Source organism: Mus pahari, chromosome 3 (assembly GCF_900095145.1).
Source record: "Mus pahari chromosome 3, PAHARI_EIJ_v1.1, whole genome shotgun sequence".
NCBI classification, from domain to species: Eukaryota; Metazoa; Chordata; class Mammalia; order Rodentia; family Muridae; genus Mus; species Mus pahari.
Window position 1 is genome coordinate 127,124,485 of NC_034592.1, and position 22,039 is coordinate 127,146,523.

Below are 22,039 nucleotides of genomic sequence, written 5' to 3' on the forward strand. Positions count from 1 at the left end.
AGAGAGAGAGAGAGAGAGAGAGAGAGAGAGAGAGAGAGAGAGCGCCAGTGTACATATGTAGAGGTCAGAGGACACTGTGGGAGTTAGTTATTTTAGTTATCTTTCTTTACTGTGTGGAACTGAGACTGAACTTTGGTTGCTTGGTGGCAAGCACCTTTACTTGTTGAACCATCTCCTGGTCCATACTTTTCTAATCAACCTCTGTAGTGATTCTTCTCTGCTCTCTTAGGGCAGGGCATAGGAGATAGGATCTAAGTTACTTGAGACTGTTTGGGAGTGGGTGAGATGTACTAGAGATGGTGGGCATAACTGTAACACTAACGCTCTGGAGGATCCTGAGATCAAAGCTAGCCTGGGCTGTATAGCAAGAAGTTGTCTTTAAAAAGAAAAGCCCCCTTCCTAAAAGAAAACAAAAAACAATAGCACATGTGCTGGCAAAATGTCTCAGTAGGCAGCTGGAGAGGTGGCTCAGCAGTTAAGAGCACTGACTGTTCTTCTGGAGGTCCTGAGTTCAACTCCCAGCAACCACATGGTGGCTCACAACCATCTGTAATGGGATCTGATGCCCTCTTCTGGTGTGTCTGAAGACAGCTACAGCATACGCACATACATAAATAAATAAATATTTAAAAAAAATAAATAAGATGGCTCAGCAGGGAAAGGTACCTGCCTGCCACCAAGTCTGAGTCTTTTAGTCCCTGGTCCTCATACGGGGGAGGAGACGATCAATTCCTTCAGGTTGTCCTCTGATCTCTGTACCCTCCATGGTATATGTACACCCACACATAAACTTAATACACATACGTGGAGATGGACACATGTAATGGGGGTGTGTGGTGGGGGAGGGAACACGAAAACAGCCTTGAAAACAACAGAAGTCCAGGGTCTGGTCTAGGAGGATAAATTCAGGGAGTCACAGTGACCCCAGCCTGGACTAGAGGGTAAGAGATGATTTTCCTGGAAAAATCACTGGTGATCCGTTAGTGCTGGGTTTTTCTGCTGAGATAATGTGCTTTTTCTTTTAAACATTCAGATTTTGGGGGTTGGGGTTGGGAGGCGGATGTACATACGTGATGACCTGGAGGGGTGGGGGTGGGAAGGCGAGATGTACATACGTGATGACCTGGAGACACCTGATGGGGAGGAAGGAAATGCTGGAGACTGCTAAAACATTTTAGGTGGAGAATTCTAAGAGAGAGATAACCCAAAATGTGTTTACTACTCCCCAGCTGCAGTGCGTGTGTGCATGTGTGCTTGTGTGTGTGTGTGTGTGTGTGTGTGTGTGTGAGAGAGAGAGAGAGAGAGAGAGAGAGAGAGAGAGAGAGAGAGAGAGAGAGTGGGGAGGGAGGGAATCAGTAATTTATTTTTGCTAAAGAGTTTTTTGATTGAAGGGGCATTGTTTAAGGTCTTACTGTGTATTCCTGGATGGCCACAAGCTTACAATTCTTCTACGTCAGCCTCCTGAGTTCTGGAGAATAGGAATGTACCACCTATAGGAATGATTATAGATCCCTGGGACTAGTGAATGGGAAGGGATTGTAGAGGAGGTCTTTACATTCTTCATTTAGCATCTCCAAGAGCAGCACTTCAGCCAAGTGTACCACTCAGCTTCGGGAATGGAAACGGCACAGTGCAGTTACTGAAACTGCAGACTCGGGCTTTCCTGCAGGCTGGTAGTTGTTTTAGTTTTCTGTGGGTATAATCAGCAAGATTTTACTATCTCTGTACATTCGTGTATGGTGATCAAAATATCAAATTGGCATCTTAAAATATTTTAAAACTATTTTTACATTTACTTCTTTTGTATGCGTTTTTCTTTCTTTTCTTTTTTCTTTTTTCCAGAACAGGGTTTCTCTGTATAGTCCTGGCTGTCCTGGAACTCACTTTGTAGACCAGGCTGTCCTTGAACTCAGAAATCCGCCTGCCTCTGCCTCCCAAGTGCTGGGATTAAAGGCGTGCGCCATTAGAAGAGGGCATCAGATCCCGTTATAGATTGTTGTGAGCCACCATGTGGTTGCTGGGAATTGAACTCAGGACCTCTGGAAGAGCAGCCGGTGCTCTTAACTACTGAGCCATCTCTCCAGCCCCTTTTGTATGTGTTTATGTGTGTGTGTATGTATGTGGATGCACATGCATGCTATGGTACTTGTATGGAAGTCAGGGCCACCTGTGTGAGCTGGTTCCTTCTCTACCACATGGGTCCTAGGATTGATTGAACTGAAGTTATCAGGCTTAGCCCCTTACTCACTGAGGCACCTTCTCAACCCCCTAGAACTGTTCTAAGGGTTCTTTAATGTTTTTGAGATGGTTTCTTCCCTAAGTACAAATTGAACTTGTTTTTCATTTAAGTTAATCAGTAGCACCTGTGTGGACATGGTGTTCTCTCTCCCTGTCCCCCCCCCCCACCCCCCGTGCATGTGTATATGTGTGTAAATTGTGAATCTTAAGGGAACAACCAAATGACTTCCAATCTTTTTAAACTTTAAATGTAACTTTCTTCCTTTCTTTTCTAGAGGCCACATGGTGATGGGAGATTCTTTCAACACTTCTCTTTTCAAGCAGACATTCCAAAGAATTTTTAGTAAAGACTTCAACGGAGATTTCAGAATGGCGTTTGGTGCTACGTTGGATGTAAAGGTGCAGTAGGCTTTTAGAAAAGTTGTATTTTAAACTACCTTATATAATTAGCTTATAGAACTTTCCTATGTACATGATAAATATTTAGTTATTTATTATTTATCTGAGGCAGGGTCTCACTGTGTGCACCCTCAGCTGGCTTGGAACCACCATATAGACCAGGCTGGCCCCGGACTCTGTGCTGCACTGTACTCCTCTATATTACAGACATTTGAAACTTCACTGGGATTAGTGTGGTTCAGTTCAGGCACTGCAGCCTCAGCTGCTAGATGTAACCATTAATGACCACTTAAAAGGATCCAATAAGGGCTGGCGAGATGGCTCAGTGGTTAAGAGCACCGACTGCTCTTCCAAAGGTCCTGAGTTCAAATCCCAGCAACCATATGGTGACTCAACCATCCATGACAAAAACTGAAGTGTCTGGAATGTCTGAAGACAGCTACAGTGTACTTACATATAATAAATAAATAAATCTTTAAAAAAAAAAAAAAAAAAAAAAGGATCCAATAAGATGGTTATCACAAAGTTTGCTTCTCAAGGGTTACCCATGTGTATATTAAGGTTCTAAACACAAAGTTCCTCTTTCCCCCAGGCTTGATGACAGACAAGTCACACATGGTCAGTGTCCACCCAGCCATAGGTGTGAGCCTCTACACTGCAGAGTGGGGGTTAGATTTAAGAGGAACCCACGTGTTCTGATACTGTGTGGGATATCAGAGTCCTAGACAGCAGACTCTTAAGTAATTGAGAAACCATGAAAAGGGGCTGTTAGGAGCCTGATTAGAGAATTAGAGAAAAGCATTAAGTTACCTAGGATAAGCTTTAAGCAGCATTTTCATGTTAAGGGGTCTGCTTGATTGCTTACTTAGCAGGGTTGGAGGTTGTTAAAGAAAGGGCTAGGGAGCTGGGAGCTGGGAGCTGGGAGCGGGCTCGGAGGATGCAGTGCCTGCTGCTCAGGCATCTGTGCCTGGGGTTAGTCCAGCATCTATGTAAAAGCATAAGAGGAATGGACTGAGTACACGCCTTTAATCCCAGCACCATGGAGGCAGAGGCAGGTTGATCTCTGAGTTCAAGGTCAGCCTGATCTACAGAGCAAGTTCTAGGACAGCCAGGGCTACACAAAGAAACCCTGTCTCAAACCATCCCCGCCCCAAAAGAAGAAGAGGTATGGACTGAATTAATTTTATTGAAATGAACTCAGATTTTAAAATATTCATTTGTTTAGAAAAAAAAAAAATCCAGAGGCAGAAGGATCTGTGGGTTCAAGGCCAGCCTGGTCTATATAGTGAGTTCGAGAATAGCCAAGACTACATAGAGAGGCCCTGCCTCAAAGAAAAGAAAAGAAAAGAAAAGAAAAGGAAAGAAAAAGAAAGATCTCCATTGGTCTTATCATTGTGTTAGGGTTTTTGAATTAAGTATTTTAAAGGAATGTAAAACTATTTACTGAATAGAAATATGTACATAAGTATGATCGTGCATGGTATTTGGAAAAGAATGTAATATAATTGGTAGAGTCATTACCTATCATATATAATACAAGTTTCAAAGGTTGAAAATGAATAGAGTTGGAAATGCCACCCAGCCAGGTATGGTGGTGCCGTCTCTATCCCAGCATTTAGGCAGAGGAGGAGGGTTGTGAGCATACGTTCACTTGATGCATTTCCAGGCTAGTCCTGGCTACTTCTCGGGCGTCCTGCTTCAAGTCAGACAAATGAAGTTTGTCTTATTTGTTTTGATTTTGAGACAGTCTCATGAGCTCAAGCTGGCCACAAATTCACTGTAAAGCTAGGCTGGCCTTAAACTCTTCTCTTTTGCCCCAGCCTTTGAAGTATTAGCACTGTGCCATTACACCTGGTCTTGATGTATTTTCTAAGGTAGATTTTGTTGAGGCTTTAACAGCTCCTAGCATTCTTGGAAAAACCTGAGTGGGCTTTTAGATAGTGTAATCCATTAGTGATTTTCTCTGGGAATTTTCCTCTAAGCTTTTATTGTGATCATGGTGGCAGCAGGCTAGCTCTTAACTTATTGTGTGATTTGTTTTAGACCTCTCGGGAACTGAAGATTGCAGGAGCCATTGGTCCATGCGTGTCTCTGAATGTGAAAGGGCCATGTGTGTCAGAAAATGTAAGGAAAATCCCCCTCCACACTTGCCCTGGGGTAAACTCAGTAGCTAAGTCAAACCCTGATGATCTTGCATTGTGGTACCTGGGAGGTGTACTGGTCTGAGCGGAGCTGTGACACTCACTGATGACAACTCCAAAAGGTAGAGTCATCTTTCCTTCTGCCCGTTGATCTGTCTTTGACCAGAGAAGGAAACATGGAGTCAGGGAGGTTAAGTTAACATTACACAGGGTTGAAGCTGACCCAGAGGGCCCAGATCTCAGGTTCGTCCCACTACATCTGATATGTGGATGCTATCTTACTGAGAACAAAAAGCATTTCCCAACAGCAAAGGCAGACGTTCAGAATTCTTCCAGAATAACCTGTGTACTTCATAACATAGAGTTGGTACCCCATCTCTATAAGCCGATAATGAGCTTAGGCCACTTGGTTGGACAGTGGATGGTACAGATGCATATGCATTGCTAGTATGTAAGAGCAAAGTGTGGGTGTTCTTTTGGATAAGTGGCATTGCTGATGGCCTACATGCTGTGAGCATGTGTTAGCTGCCAACAAACACAGTGTCGGATTTATGAAGTCTCTTCTGCATTGGTTACATGCACTGAGTATAACCTCAGTATGAAAATGTATCAGTGAAGCCGGGCGTGGTGGCGCACGCCTTTGATCTCAGCGCTCGGGAGGCAGAGGCAGGTGGATTTCTGAGTTCGAGGCCTGCCTGGTCCCATGGAGAAGGAATGAGGCTTCTGTACAGAACTAACTCGAGTTTTACAAGGGGAGAGATCATTTTACCAACCCCAGGTAACCCAGAAGCACTCAGTACTTGCTGCAAACAAGCTGTGTCTATACGTTGTTGCTAAGATGTATGGTGAATATTTGTTATATAAGATTGTTTCCAATATGTTGGCTGTTGTTAGCAACATATACACACAAATGTCCAAATATGACCTACCCTGCTCATTGGTGCTTTTAATTTCTGGGTTCCCTCGGGGTTTATTTTTGAAATTTCCATCTCATCCTAGGAGCTTGGTGTTGGTGGCACAAGTCAGTGGAAGATCTGTGGTCTGGATCCTTCATCTACTCTTGGCATCTACTTTGAAGTTGTCAATCAGGTGCGTAGCAATTTTCTTCATGTTAGAATCTCTTCTGATTTATTAGGAGGTATTCTCTCCCTATCTTGGTACACCTTTGGTATCCTATTAGGTGTTGTATTAATTTGGTGTGCTCTTTTAAAATTCCTTCTAGCATTTAGTTAGAATCAAGCAGCAAATTATTTTGTTCCTTTATTGTTGATCTGACAAGGTCTTGAAATGAGTACTGGATTTTCTTAGTCATCATAACTCATGAATTTTTGAGGGAATCAGTCTTTCCCCAATATTTTGTTATGAAAAATTATAAGTATACAGAATAATTGATAGACTTGTATACTTAACACCTGCAAAACTACTATTTAGATTCTATAATCTATCTTACTGCAGTTGCATTGTTAATATCTCCATTTTATTTTGTATGCTTTTGTGGATGGAGGGTGTCTTGTAGACCAGCGTGGCTTTGAGCTTCTGATCCTTCTGTTTCCATATTCAGAGTACTGTGATCACAAGTGTACATCACCACAACTGGCTTATTTTTGATGTCTCAGAGCAACTTGGCAGTCATCTGTGGTTTTCATCTCTAAATAGTTTAGCAGCAGTTCATCAACTGGAGTTTACTGTTATTCCTTCTGATACCGGGGACTGAACCCAAGGCTCGTGTATTGTATACACGTGCTCTGTCACTGAGCTACATACTCAGCCCCAATTCATTTGAATGTGCTAATGTTCCTCCTTCTCCCCCCCCCCCGCCTTTTAGATAAGAATTATATACAGTGATACCATAGAACATGCAGGTCCTAACTGTACCATTGAAAATGTACCAAAGCCTTACCTCAGTGCTTTGGAAAGACCATCTTTAAGTCATGCCTGTGACAGTAACCAGATGTGTGGCCTTTCACCCTGTAGCACAATGCTCCAGTTCCCCAGGGAGGCAGAGGTGCCATCCAGTTTGTGACACAGTATCAGCATTCCAGCACTCAGAAGCGCATCCGAGTGACCACCATTGCCCGCAAGTGAGTGTCTTGTGTTTTTCTTCTTGATCAAGGCTGATGGGTTTCCTGTGAGCATTTTAACTGCTTTGAGTTTAATTTTCTGGTTCCTTAGATGGTTCTCCCTGTTCATCACTCACTCATTGATCAGCCATTTTTGATTAACTCAAGTGAACCTTTACGTACTTACCGAGAAGAAAGCAGCTTTCAGTTGGATTATAGTTCATTGAAAATTATTTTCTAGTGTTTTATTTGCTAGATAAGTAAATCATGCATCCTGTTAAAGGTGTAATCAGAATGTAAGTGCAGTTGGCCTCAGTGTCCATCTCTCTTGATCATAAACTTAACCATACCAGAATGGAAAATATTTTGACATTACATCTATATTGAACATGTAGGGACTTTAAAGAAAAAATTCCATAAACAATTCAGTATAACAGCTATTGATGTAGCATTTAGATTGTCAGTGGTAATATAGAGATGAATGAGTATATGTAGGACAACCTATTTAGATGTTTATAAATACCATGGCACCATACACACACACACACACACACACACACACATATTTATTTAATTTTTGAGATAGAATCTCACTGTGTGTCCCTAGTTGGCCTGGAACTTACTTGCCTGTCTCTGCCTCCTGAGTGCTGGGGTTTAAAGACATGTTCTACCATGCCCAGGTGAACTATGTCATTTTATATCAGTGACATTATATCTGAGGGAGGTGGGTCCCCAGTAGGTAGTGAGAAATAACTACTTACCCTTCCCAGAGTGAAATCTATGTACATTTAACTGCACACGCCCGCTTCTGGGCTGCTTCTACCATATATGTATGGCAGCTTATTTCTTATGTCTTGTGTTTTTATCTCTGGTGTACATATCTTGTCTTGTTTATTCCGTGGTCACATACTATTGCAGTTTGTGTGGGATGATGCTGTTGTTAAGGGACTGCAGGTGCTACTCCAGCAGTGCTGCTTTTTGTATTTATTTTTAGGTATTTGTACATGCAAATCCCCTCCTCCCCGTGATATTATTCTCCACATTACTGGGGACTAAACCAGGGCCTGTCTCTCATACTCTCTCACTTTACCATAGAACTACACTCTCAGCCCAAATATATTTCTTGTCAGTTATTTCATAGAATTGAAATTTTATATACTGAAAAACTGCTATCCTTAGTGATTTGTTCTCTCTTTAGTATTGTAAGTACTCTGCTACCTCACTAATAGTGGATGAAATTAATATTTAAATACAAATAGTAATATCTCATTTTCATTTAAATTTCTCCATTTATCAGTGAGTTGATATTTCATGCTGTCTCTTCTGTGATCGAGCCTGTTCTGGTCGATCATGGTTCATTTTTTGTGCCATGATAAAGTACCCCGAATAAAAGCAATGTAGGGGAGAAAGGGCTTATTTTAGCTCACAAGTCCAGGTTATAGTTCATTATAAGTCATGGTGGCAGAAGCTTGAGGGAGCTGCTCACATTTACAGTCAATCCATAGACTGAGAATAAATATGTGCCTACTATTCAAACATGGCTGCCACTCTTGCACAGTCTGGGACTCAAACCCAGGGAATGATACCACCCACAGTAGGCTGGGCCTTTCCACCCCAGTGAAGAAAAAATAAAACAACAACAAGACGTAGCTTAGACAGATATCTCAGTCATTAAGACCACTTGCTCATGCAGAGGGCTGGAGTTGGGTTTCTAGCACCCATGCTGCCTGCGTGGTTCACAACTGCCTGTAACGGTTTCAGATACCCAACTTTCTCTTTTTAATTTGAAGGGCACCTGTACACACATATAAACAAAAAATAAATCTTAAAAAAAAAAAGAGAGAGGGAAAGGAAAAAAAAACCAAAACCAACCCTTATAGGCATGCATCCCTGATTGAGACTTTAGTCTGATTCTAAGTTGTGTCAAGGTGACAGAGCTGAGCTTCTCAGTCTTTACCATTGATTATAAGACCTCTTCTCTTCTTTTTCTTCCCTCCTTCCTTTCCCTCTCCTCCTCCCTCACTCCTGTTAGGCTGACCTTGAACTCACTGTGTGGCTGACTAGGATTTGGAACTCCTTATCTTTCTGCCTCCCCTTTGAAAGTGCTGGGTTTACATGTGTGTGCCTCTGTGCCCAGAATGGATAAAGTGATAGCCCCTTTCTTCATTGGTTTGCAGAATAATTATGAATTTTAGATCTGCTTTTCTTCCTTGATGATCTTTTAGCTCTTTTCATTTTTGTTCACCTGGAAAACTCTTATACATGTGAATTCATTTTCCAAGGAGGTGGATACTAAGAAGTCATTTTGTAAAGTTGTAAAGGCTCAGATTTTCGTAAGGATTAGCCTGAAGAAAGGCAGTCCAAATTAATGCTTACTTACCTTTTGGGTGTCTACTGTTGCATCTGGTGGATCATGGGAATGATTTTCTGTTGGGCTTTAGCTGTCAGCCAGCACCTGAAATGATTGTCAAGTTTCCCTTAACAAAAATGCAGGGCAACCTTGTCTTGGATGGAGATCTGGCCTTGGTAGTTTCCAGTCAGAAGTGTGGTACTAACTCTGGTTGTCAGTTGGGCAGATGCACAGAGTCAGCTGAGGCACATAGAAGCAGCATTTGACCAGGAGGCTGCAGCAGTCTTGATGGCACGGCTTGGAGTGTTCCGCGCAGAGTCAGAGGAGGGGCCTGATGTGCTCCGGTGGCTGGATCGACAACTCATCAGACTGGTAAGATAGGGACAGTACATTGAGTTCAGTCTTTGTATCTCTCCTACCTTTGAAAAGAAAACTCCCACTTAAGCCTATTCTATTTTATGTTTTAAAAGTATTTATTTATGTACTTGTATGTGCACATGCCAGAGTGTATGTGTGTAGGAACCTGTGGAAGTAAGAAGAAGGTTGGATCTCCTTGGAACTGAAGTTATGGGAGATTGTCAACTGCTGTATTGTTCTGGGAAATACACCCCGGGCTTCTGCAAGTACTCTTAACCACTGAGACGTCTTTCCAGTCCCAAACCCTATTACTTATGTAGTCAAACAGCAAGAATTCAACAGTTGCTCACTCTAGGCCAAACACTAGATATGAAAAAAGTGTTAAATGTGCATTTTCATTTGAGGGCTGACATTGCAGTGTGTAGGAAACAACATGGAAATTGGGGAGTGGTGCAAATCTGTGTGCTAAAAGCTGAGTAGAAGAGTTGCTGCTGGTTGCTATGGCCTTGTACCCTAAGAGATCAAAAGGAAACTTTAGAAACTGGAGTCCAGCTGGGCAGTAATGGCATGCGCCTTTAATCTCAGCACTTGGGAGGCAGAGGCAGGCGGATTTCTGAGTTCGAGGCCAGCCTGGTCTACAGAGTGAGTTCCAGGACAGCCAGGGCTATACAGAGAAACCCTGTCTCAAACAAACAAACAAACAAACAAACAAACAGAAATTGGAGACCAGGCACTATGAGTTCAGGGAAATACTTTATGTATTTATCCAGGTCTGATTAGGAGAGAGGAAACAGACAGGAGAAGCCAAATGTGGTTATGCAGGGCTACAATCTCTGCAGTGTGGGGCAGTGCCAATAGGAATGGAGTTACCATTTGGGAAGAAGGAAGAAGGTTCTGAAAGAACTGCTGAAACCCTATGAAACAAGTATATAAAATTGAAATCAAAAAGTCCCGGGGGAGAGGTGGCTCAGTAGCTGGGAGTGTGTATTGGTCTTCCAGGGGACCTGAGTTCAGTTCCAGCACAGGAACCGTGGAGGGTAGAGGCTCTGGTGGAGTCCAGTAGATCCAGGTGGTGGGCATACCCAGAGAAGCCTCTTCCTCTCCGAACTCTGGGGAAATCCAGGGCCTTAAGCATACAGATTATGTGTCTTAACGAGACCTGGTGGTTTCTCCACACTGCTTGCCTGAGAACTAGTCTAGAATTCATGAGAAGTAGCATATTACATAGCTTTTGTTTGGGACTTTTCTTTTAGTTTATTTATTTTATTTGCATTCGTATTTTGCCTGCATGTATGTTTGTGTGATAATGTTGGATCCCGTGGAACTGGAGTTACAGACAGTTGTTAGCTGCCATGTGGTAATTTAATCCATGTGTGCTGGAAGAGCCATCTTTCCAGCCCTGGTCTGGGACTTTTCTAGGTGACACTAACTTAGAGTCTTTCTTTCCTTTTTTTTCTTTCAACAGTGTCAGAAGTTTGGGCAGTATAACAAAGAAGACCCCACGTCTTTCAGATTGTCAGACTCCTTTTCTCTGTATCCTCAGGTAAGAAATATGCTTTTAAAGATAATTACAGAAGAATGAATCATTAGAACTTAGCTTTTCATGTTTGGGAGAAAAGGAAGACTTACAGTTTGAGACTGAATATAGTAACAGGCTATCCCATCTCTTCTCAATCTCTGTTGATGCCAACCAAGTGCATAGCACTTGGATAGTGCTTTGTATGTGTAAGCGGGCAAGATCTGGGTCCCGGGACTTTCAGGCGCCTGTATCTGAGCAGTTCGTGATTAGTGAGAAAGAGCTGTGGGCTGGCCAGTTAGAGTGGAGAATCAGCGCTGGCTCTGCTGCTGCTGCTGCTGCTGCTGCCGCTGTTGATCTTAGGTGAGGTCTGAGACCTCTGTGAGTTTTTGTTACCTCATCATTAGAAGGAAAGAGTTGGTCTAGAGTAGTGATTTGAAATCTCTTTAAAACTGTGGAATCCTTTCCTTTCATGGACTACTCTCCATCAAAAGCCAATGTGAAAAGCAGGCAGATCTGAAGCTTTTCTGGGTATTCCCACCAACTGGATCAACTGGATTCTACCAGAGCCTTTCCCCTCCAGGATCCCTGTACTGGAGAGGTCCTGTGTTCTGCAGGGACTTATTCAAGAGAAAGAATATCTGTTCCCAAAGGAGATAGGTCCAGGAGGAAGAGCACAGTTGAGGTTCTGAGGTTTGCGCTCCAGTGTAAGGGAGTCCCACTGTATTAGTCAGGGTTCTCTAGAGTCACAGAACTTACGGAGAGTCTCTGTATAGTGAAGGAATTTATTGATGAGGATTAAGGATTTATTTATTGTAGCCCAGATTAAAGGTGTGTGCCACCACACCTTTAATCCTAGATGACCTTGAACTCGGAGATCTCCCTGTCTTAATGTTCTGGGATCCATACCCACTATGCCTCAAGATCTCCATACCAAGATCCAGATCAGAAACTTCTCTCTCCCAGCCTCCAGATTAGGGTCACTGGTGAGCCTTCCAATTCTGGACTATAGTTTATTCCAAATATAGTCAAGTTTACAACCAGGAATAGCCACTATACCCAGTGTGTTTGGGGAGGAGGATGAAGTTGTGGGGACCAGAGGACCATAGGAGGAGGAGAACAGGAACAGCAGGTGCGTATGTGAGAGCACTCAGGGCACAGCTTGCAGGCTAGGATAAGGATCAGTTCTGCAGAGAGAAGGACAGACTCAGCTTGCAGGCTAGGATAAGGATCAGGTCTGCAGAGAAGGACAGCGATGATCTGGTGGCAGGGCAGACTGACTCTGGCTAACTCTAAAATGTCTATAAAAATGAGCCTTGAGAAGTAGAAGCATCTTAAGGTTCCAAATATTAAATTAAGGTCCTTAGTAATAATCGTGACAGCCATTCCCATTTGTAGAATAAGCACTTGAGAGTAAACCTAACTCTATAGTTCACAGGTATGGAAATTGAGGCACCAAAAGTGTGCAGCTTCCCCAAAGTCACCTCCCCTGCTGACTGGCTGAGGAGGACTCTGACCTAGCTCGTTGGCCCCTGACTGCTTTCTTAGACTGCTCTGTAGATGAAGTCATAAAAGCCTTCGCAGCTGCTGCCTTCCACGCTGTGCTCCTTCAGGTGGGAGCTCTTTAAAAACCAAACCAAAAACAAACAAGAGCATTTTAGCTGGAGGCTGGACAAATGGCTCATACATGCAGTGGTTGCTGCTCTTTCAAGGACCTAAATTGGGTTCCCAGCACCTATATTTAGTGGCTCAAAACCACTTGTAACTTTAGCTCTAAGACCTAACACCTTATTGTGGCCTAATTGTGTGCCCACATGTGACATACAGTGACACAGGCACACACACACATAAAATAAAAATAAAATAAATCTTAAAATTTTTATCTGGTCCAGGGGTTGGTGGTAGTTTGAGCCTTTAATCCCAGCACTTGGAAAGCAGAGGCAGGCAGATCTCTGTGAGTTTGAAGCCAGCCTGGTCTATATAGCTAGTTCTAGGACTGCCAAGGCTACACAAATAAACTGTCTTGAAAAACAATGAAAAAAAAAAAAAAAAACAAAAAACAAAAAACAAAACCTTACCTGGAAGGGCTAGAGAGATGGCTCAGTTGGTAAGAGTGTATACTATTATACTGTTCTTTGCAGAGGATCCGAGTTCCGTTCTCAGGACTAGGTGAGGTTGCTCACAATTACAGGTAACTCCAGCTTCATGAGATCTGAGACCTGGCCTCTGAGGGCACCTGCACTCTCATGCACATGCCCCTGTTCCCCTAATTAAAAATAAATAAACCTTTAAGGGGTTGCAGAGATGGCCAGAGAGTGCAGTTAACAGCACTGGCTGCTCTTTCAGAGGACCCAGATTCAATTCCCAGCACCCACATGGTACTCTGTCTGTAACTCCAGTTCCAGAGGATTTGACTCCCTGACCACAAACATGCAGGCAAAATACCAACTATTGCACATGAAGAAAATAAATAAATAAAAGGAATCTCGGTGTTCAGGCGTCAGACAGGGCCTCCAGGGCAAGCTGGCTTACTAGGGCAGCCTGTTGGCAAGTTCTTGTTCAAATGAGAGACCCTGCCTCAATAAGTAAAAGCCAAGTGTGAGAGAAGGACACGAGATATAACTTGAGGTTTCCACATCTCCATACACACAGGTACACATACACAGTTGTTTGGCCACACATATGGCTATATATACCACATGCAGGCAAAAAGATTTAGAGACTGGAGAGATAGATGGCTCAGCGGTTAAGAGCACTGGCTGCTTTCCCGGAGGTCCTGGGTTCAATTCCCAGCAACCATGTGGTGGTTCACAACTATCTATAATGGGATCTGATGCCCTCTTCTGGTATGTCTGGAGGCAGCTACAGGGTACTTATAAACATAGAATTAAATAATAAGTAATTCTAAAAAAACATTTACCTTGGGTGTGGAAGTGCATGTGTAGTTATGGATGGGAGAGTGCAGTGCTTTCGGGGTGGGGGGCAGTGGATCCTCTGGAGCTGGAGTTGTGGGTAGTTGTAAGCCACCTGATCTGGTTCTAGGAGCTGAATTCAACATCCTTTACAGGAGCAGCAACTCTGTAGCCTCAAATTTATCATCTTAACCCATTTGAAATGTATAATTGTGTGGCATTAAATATATTCACATTCTTGTGTACCAGTCTCTATAATTTTTTTTTTTTTGGTCTGAGCTATAATGAGACGTATGCATATCTAGGCCTTATAGTTAAGCTAGGTTTGTTCCCAGCTAGCTCATATAACGTAATCCCTCTATTCTAACTTAAGTTCTGCCATGTGGCCCATTAGTTACCTCTCCTTCAGTCTGGGCCTGCGTCTTCCTTTTTGTCTGTCTGTTGAATCCTCCCTTCCCAAGCCTAAACTCTTCCAGAGTGCCTTTCTTACCAGAAGTCCCTTTTATTTTCTGCCTTTGCTATGGGCCATCATCTTTTTATTAAACCAATCAGAAGGTAAGAGAGGGGTGTTTACAAAATATGATGTAGCCATATGAATAACAATACCAAAGTCCAGTCTGCATTCAACTCTCTAGGGCACAGAAATCAGTTTTTGAATAATACAAAGACAATCTTACACAGTGCACAATAGTATTATCCTAGCACCGAGCCAAGTGTGGTGACACACACTTTTTTGTTTGTTTGTTTGTTTTTATTTTTTTGTTTGTTTGTTTTTTTGAGACAGGGTTTCTCTGTGTAGCCCTAGCTGACCTGGAACTCACTCTGTAGACCAGGCTGGCCTTGAACTCAGAAATCCACCTGTCTCTGCCTCCCAAGTACTGAGATTAAAGGCGTGCGCCACCACCGCCCGGTGACTCACACTTTTAATTCCAGCACTTGGAGGGCTGAGGCAGGAGGGTCTCAGGTTTGAGGCCAGACACACAAGATCATTGTGTCACAAAATGAGCAAAACCACCTTGAATTGTGTGTCCAGTAAAAGACACTCTCTAGTTCCCTCTTCTGTCACTCTCTAGTTCCCTCTTCTCTCACTCTCTAGTTCCCTCTCCGCCAGCTCTGCTGCACCTTGTTTGTTTCCCTGTGAACGCACACATTTTTTCTGAGTTCGGGCTCATGCTTTAGAGATCCAGAGGAGAGACCAGAGTTCTGAGTGTCCGGCAGCACGGATGCTTTCATTTGACTCTTTCTTTTGCTTTTGTAAATGCAGTTCATGTTCCATCTGAGAAGATCTCCATTTCTTCAAGTATTTAACAATAGTCCTGACGAGTCGTCCTATTATAGACACCATTTTGCTCGGCAGGATCTGACTCAGTCCCTTATCATGATCCAGCCCATTCTCTATTCTTACTCCTTCCACGGACCACCAGAGGTAAGGCCGGACATATGCTTTTTTCAGAATGTCATGACCGAATCATGAGGGGTCTTGGTTTAGTAATTTTCCTTCATCAAATACAGTCTTCGGGCAGAACAGTAAACAAAACTTTGAGTTTATAGTAACTTTATGTTGTTTTTGAGTATTTAAAAAAAAATAGGAAAAGTCAAAAGATAAAGCTTTTTGTGTGGGTGTGTGGAAAGTAAGAATAAACTAAAACAAACAAACAAGAAAACCAAATCAAACCAAAAAAATCCTTAAAAACCACAATGTTATGAGTTCGCATATTTTGCCCAATAATTCCAACCCATGTGAAGTATCTGAGAAAAATATGACTGTGAATACAAAGAAAGTTTTATGGAAAGAAACAAAAAATGAACTTCTGCAAGAGAATTCAGGGGTGGTGGAGAGCTGGCCTTGAATGTGTGAGGCCCAGTTACCAGTTTGAGGAGTGGGAGGTAGCATTGTGTGATGAGGGGAAGCCTTGTGCTGGAACCATTTGCAAATGGCTTCCTGGCTGTTTTGTAGGCATGTGCATATGGGGTTGGAGGGATGGCTGTGTAGAGGGAAGACCAATTCTATCTGTCTTTTTTCATAGCCTGTACTCCTGGACAGCAGTAGTATTCTAGCTGACAGAATTCTGCTGATGGATACTTTCTTCCAAATTGTCATTTACCTTGGTGAGGTAAGGATGTCATCAGGTTCTTTTTGTTCCTGTTACTTCAGTTAATTGTGTGTTTATGTTTGTGAAGCTCTATGACTATGGTACGGCTTGGTTGAGTCATTTCTATCTTTCTACCATCTTAGTCCTGGGGCAGTTACATTCCGGTGGGAATGTGGTCAGAGGACATCTTGTAAGCAGGCTTTCTCCATTTACCACTCAGGCTTGGTGCATAGAGGCAGTCTGTAGGCGATCCTAGAATTAGGTAGACAGTTAACACCAACTGGCATAGACTTTTCACCTGCTTTGGATGGTGCTCATGGAAAAATGTCTCAACTGTTAGTGAAGTCTGCGATCAGTGCCTAACAGCAGTTTTGGTTGGTTTGTTTTGGTGTAGACCATAGCCCAGTGGCGGAAGGCTGGATACCAGGACATGCCTGAGTATGAAAACTTCAAGCACCTTCTGCAGGCACCTCTGGATGATGCCCAAGAAATTCTGCAAGCACGTTTCCCAATGCCACGTTATATCAACACAGAGCATGGTGGCAGTCAGGTGGGCAAGCCCTGTCCCAGCTCTAATGGATTTTTGTTGTTGTTGTTGTTATTTCATGACCCAGTTTATAGCTATTAATGTAAATAGGCTGGTTACAGTTGTATGTGGCGGGTAAAGTTCCATGCAGGTGGTCTCTCAGCTATGAGTTTGGTTTTGTTTCAACTGTGTATTTCACTTCCAGGCTGGCCTGAGGCTCACTATGTGGTAGTTGCAGGTTGGTCTCAGACTTGTGATTCTCATACCTCTACTGCCGACATGTGCCTCACCATGCCTAGTGGTGACTTGTTAAATGAATGGACTAATACAGAAGTAGAAGATTATCAATATTTTTGGATCATTTGTAGGTGGTGAGCCTGGGCTTAAGATAAAAGCAATAGATTTCTAAAAGGCAAAAAAAAAAAAAAAAAAAAAAGTAATTTAAATAAAGAAATGTAAAATCTTTACTTTTTTGTACACTAATATTATTTTTAATTTTTAAAATATTTTTTAAAGGCTCGGTTCCTGCTGTCTAAAGTTAACCCATCGCAGACACACAATAACCTGTACGCTTGGGGCCAGGTAAGCTTTGTCGGGGATATGGGGAGAAGGCCCATTTGTTTTTCTCTAAGGCCTATTTGAGCCTATAAATTGGACCTGTTTTGCTTCAGGGACAGAATGACTTGAATTTTGTAGGGAATGTGGACTGCAAATAACGCACTTGCATTGTGAGTTGGGCACGCCCGATGTGGGTCTCCTATAAGCAGCATACTGTTGCTAGGGGCAGAATGCACCACCATGGCCTCTGTGCAGCTCTCCTCACACACATGGAACATGGCTCACATTCTATCTCCTCTCTCTATGGCGTCTCCTGCTCCCTCTTAATCTACCTTCTTGTCACTGTCAGCCTGACTCCATTCCTTAATTATTCCCCCAAAGTTCTTCCTTTTTCAATGATCCTTAAAATGTTTTAAAATTAAACATGGCTTTTGAGATAACTGTAAGTTTATCTGCAGTTGTAGGGAATAATACAACAAGTTGGACATGGTTGACACATGCTTTTAATCCCAGCACTCTGCAGGCAGAGGCCAGTGGACCTCTGAGTTCTAGGCTAGCCAAGACTACAAACTGAGACTCTGTCTCAGAAAAATCAAATCATAATTATACAAAGAGATTCCCTGAAACTAATTTTATACTAATAGCTGCATTCTGAAAAATTATAATTCAGTGTTATGGTCAGGATATTGTCTGTGATATAGACATTTTCATGACTATGGGGATCTCTCATATTGCCTTTCATAACCATTGCCACTTGGCACATGTTATCATTTGCCACTTAATAATCTGCTCAGTGTTCCTGTGATTAAAGTCATGTGCCATCGTGCTGGGGCTAACTCCTGAGAAATTTACTGAAAATTTCCAGTAAAACTGTCAAAACATTGAGATGTCTTTTGGATTCCTAACTTACTTTCTATAATAGTGACAGGGCCTTCAGAGTGTCTTGTCCATATTGAGTAATGTGGCAGTTGTATGCTTTGGGGAATCATTTTTCTTAGGCAGACACACACCCCATTCTTTAGTTGTCCGTAGACTGTGATCACATTCCAGCTTCATTCCTTATGTTAGTCAATTTCATCTCCTTCCCCTGGTCTGCTAGAGTTTGGAAGTTTACTTTTCTTCAAAGGCACCAGTGTTTCATTTCCCTGACTTTCTCCATCATCTCTGTTTTCAGCCTGGGTGACCTCTGTTCTGCTGCTGTCTTCTGTTTCCTTTAGAGTTCTTTTCCTCTGCTGACAGAGCTTAAATGGTTGGTGTATGGGCCTGGAGAGACTGGCTCACTGGTGAAGAGCACTGGTTGCTCCTCAGGAGAACTCCAGTTGGTTCCCAGCACCCATATGGTGGGACAGAACCATCCTTAACTCCAGTCCTATGGGATCCAGTGCCCTCTTCTGGCCTCCAGAGACACTGCATGCATAAGGCACACAGACATGCATGCAGGTAAAACATCTATACACGGAAAATAAATGAACAAATAAGTAGGTGATTAGTGAGTGAGTGAGTGAATAAATAAATAAATAAATAAATAAATAAGTGACTGTCAGTGTGATGCTATTCTCCCTCCTCGTCTCTGCTGCTCCCTGTCAGCACTGCTGCTCCCGTCAGCACTGCTACTCCCGTCAGCACTGCTGCTCCTTGTCAGCACTGCTACTCCCGTCAGCACTGCTGCTCCCTGTCAGCACTGCTACTCCTGTCAGCACTGCTGCTCCCTGTCAGCACTGCTACTCCCATCAGCACTGCTGCTCCCTGTCAGCACTGCTGCTCCCGTCAGCACTGCTGCTCCCTGTCAGCATTGCTGTTCCCGTCAGCACTGCTGTTCCCGTCAGTACTGCTGCTCCCGTCAGCACTGCTACTCCCGTCAGCACTGCTGCTCCCTGTCAGCACTGCTGCTGCTGTGTCTCTCTGTGTTGCTTGGTTTCCAGTTATGCAGTTTTCCTTGTTGCTTGTTACTGATTTCTGTGTAGATTCCATTTAGGTTCGAAACATACTTTGTATGATTTCAGTTCTTTTAAATTTATTAAAGTTTGTTTTATGATCTGGGGACTTGATCCATTTTGCTTTCCATTCCAGAGTCACTGGAAAAGAATGTGCACTGTGCAGCTATTTGGCATGTTCTATCAATGTTAATTCAGTCTGGTCATAGTTGGTGGCATTGCTGCGTTCTTAGCTATCCTTACCAGCTATTCGTCATTCTGCTAGTGTGTGAATGGGTTTTCCAGCCCTAGCTCTCGGCTTATCTGTTCCTCTGTTCCTTCCATTAGTTCCTTCCTCGGGTGCCTCGAAGCCCTGTTTGCTGTGTTCATATTTAACATTTTGTTTTCTTAGTGAGTTGTCCTTCTGTGTCTCTAATAATTTTCTCTGCAGTAACATCTACCTTAACTGACATTAATAAAGCCATTGCTTTTTAGAAAAATGTTCTGTGGCTCTTCTGTGACTATGGCTGTATAATTTGTTGGGACCTTTAGGATTGTCATACTTCTGTTCCCATCCTTTTTTTGCTCATGACTATTGAATTTTAAGAAAGAAAGAAAGAAAGTATCCACATCACTATTTCCAGCTGGCTTCTAGGTGATACAAACTAAACACTTTAGGCTTGCACATGTTAATTCTTTACAAATTTGATATCTTGCTACAAACTGTGATTTCTATCCAGTTTTTTCCCCTTGGAATATTAAATAATTCATAAACGTGTTCTAATAACACAAATAGCATCTGATGGTGATGTCATTCATTCCCTTGCCTGTGGCACCTTTCTGTTAGAGCACTTCAGAGATAGGTGTGGTGCTGGCCTTGGTGTATGAGGGGCTGGTGTATAGGCCTTGGAGGGTTCACAACTGGAGACGAGCTGCAGATAACGTCAGATAGGTCTGTAGGGCTTGGAGAAGGAATGAGATAGAGAGCTATATACTCAACACTCAGCAGTGGGCAGGGATGCCAGGTCTCAGGAAAGGGCTTAGAGGAAAACATGCTTCTGATGAGTGGCATTAGCTTGGCGGAACAGAGTGGTGAAGGGCAAAGGTGACCTCATTGAGTGTTTCTGAGAAGTCACTGAGCTGCTTGGGAATAGTAAGTGACTGTTGTTCATTATCAGTAAGCAGTTGTGGTTGTATTTCAGGAAACTGGAGCGCCCATCCTGACAGACGATGTCAGCCTACAGGTGTTCATGGATCATTTGAAGAAGCTGGCTGTGTCCAGTGCCTCTTAAGCTGGTGACACAGCCTGGAAGTAGAAGACAATGCTGTCAGATTGTGCTCACGTTATTGATAGCGTCCTAGCAACATTCACCTTTCTGGGAGGGTCTAATAAATAACCCAAGGAATTTTTTATATGTATGTCTTCAGGTTATAATATGTCTTCAGATTGTAATTTATTTGTATTCTTCTCTTGTCTGTTTTCCTATACATGAAATTATATGTCATAAGTGTACTGCTAATTGTAGATGTTTACTTACTTTTTGTACCTTAATGTTTTAGAGTCTAAAATCAGAGTTTATGTATTTTTAGCTACCTGTTTAAGTAAGTCTTAATGATCATAAAGGAAATAAATCTGGGTGAGGATGGCATTGGCCAAAATAATACTAATGCAGATTTTGTCTCAGTGTGTGTGTGTGTGTGTGTGTGTGTGTATGAGGGAGAGAGAGTGCACATTCATGTTCATGGAGGTTGGGGGTCAACATGCTGTACATGGTTCTCTCCTATGTAGTGGGTCCCAGAAATAAAACTCAGGCCTGTTAAGTCTTGGCGTATGTCTTTACCTACTTAGCTGTCTCACTAGCCCCAAAGGGAAGGAAAGGAGTCCTAAGTTGAGCCTGAGAGAGAATTATGAATTAGATGTCGGGCTGCCTGGACTGATGATAGTTGTCCACATTTTGAGTTCATATTTGCTCTCCTGTAGAAGCATTTACTGTGCAACAGTTACATTTTAGATGTCAAGAATTTACATAATATTTCCTTTTCCGAGGGCTTTTTATGTAATTTACAATGGAGACACACCTTATAGAGGACTGTAAGTAGATTGGAACTAGTATGTCCTCATTAGACCTATCTACCTGTTACAAATTAACAGAAGAAATCATATGGTGTTCTGTCTTGGCCAGGCTTTCCCTCAGGAGGATGAGGTGAGAGCGCCTCCAAGCGACTGGTACAGCAGACAGCGGCCATACAGTCTCACCTCTGGGTTCCAGTGGGGGTGCAGAGTTGAATGCTTGCTAAGTGGGCACCCCTGAATCTAGTGTACCTCATGAAGACTCTGATCTCTGTTTGAAATCAAGGCTCCGCTCTTGTTTACCTCAGACAGGGGCTGAAGTGGTCAGTTCTGGGGGGATAAACTAGGACTTGAGTGGCGGGAAGGACGGAAGAGAAAAGTGAGTCTTAAACCAGAACAGGGTGTTCAGTGAAATAACAGATGAGGAGGGCTCAGTATTTCTGGGGGAATAGTTTTACAATCATTGCCTTAATTAGGGAAGAGGAAGAGAAAGTTTGTTTCTTGTGAGTAGCATTCATAAGTTCCTTTAAGTTCTTAAAACTGTATGTTTTAAGGAACTTGGAAGATACATACACACTAGAGGTACTGAGCAAGCCAACAGTCTGGATTTGTATACAACAGAGACTAGAGAGACTAAAATCAAATGGTTGATGAGAGTGGGAAGAGAGGCAAGTGCGAAATAATACAATTATTCTGCTCCTTAGAGCTTCGTTGAGATAGATTTTACATACAGTATCTTCATCCAGTTAAGTGTACAATTCAATCAGTTTTGCTAGATGAAACCTATGTGTTGGCCATAGACTACTGACCAGCCTTCTCCCTATAGATATCCATTGACTTTTAGGGCTTCTGTCTTGTTTTTCATTTGCCCTAATCCATCTGAGATTCCTACATATTGCCAAGTG

General features: G+C 42.7%; 1 protein-coding gene across 2 annotated transcripts in view; it reads left to right on the plus strand.

Moving 5' to 3' along the window:
- Positions 1 to 20,735, plus strand: part of Sec23b (SEC23 homolog B, coat complex II component) — a 34,890-nt gene extending 14,155 nt beyond the window's left edge. Inside the window, exons 10-20 of one of the 2 annotated variants that reach the window (XM_021194398.1) lie at positions 2,514 to 2,637; positions 4,681 to 4,761; positions 5,778 to 5,867; positions 6,753 to 6,859; positions 9,407 to 9,560; positions 11,011 to 11,088; positions 15,238 to 15,399; positions 16,001 to 16,087; positions 16,461 to 16,616; positions 17,109 to 17,174; positions 20,266 to 20,735. In XM_021194398.1, coding sequence (XP_021050057.1) covers positions 2,514 to 2,637; positions 4,681 to 4,761; positions 5,778 to 5,867; positions 6,753 to 6,859; positions 9,407 to 9,560; positions 11,011 to 11,088; positions 15,238 to 15,399; positions 16,001 to 16,087; positions 16,461 to 16,616; positions 17,109 to 17,174; positions 20,266 to 20,355 — 1,195 coding nt within the window. In that variant the 3' untranslated portion in view covers positions 20,356 to 20,735. The remainder of the gene's footprint in view (positions 1 to 2,513; positions 2,638 to 4,680; positions 4,762 to 5,777; positions 5,868 to 6,752; positions 6,860 to 9,406; positions 9,561 to 11,010; positions 11,089 to 15,237; positions 15,400 to 16,000; positions 16,088 to 16,460; positions 16,617 to 17,108; positions 17,175 to 20,265) is intronic. The other variant, XM_021194397.1, reaches the window with a different exon arrangement.
- Positions 20,736 to 22,039: the final 1,304 nt, after the last annotated feature.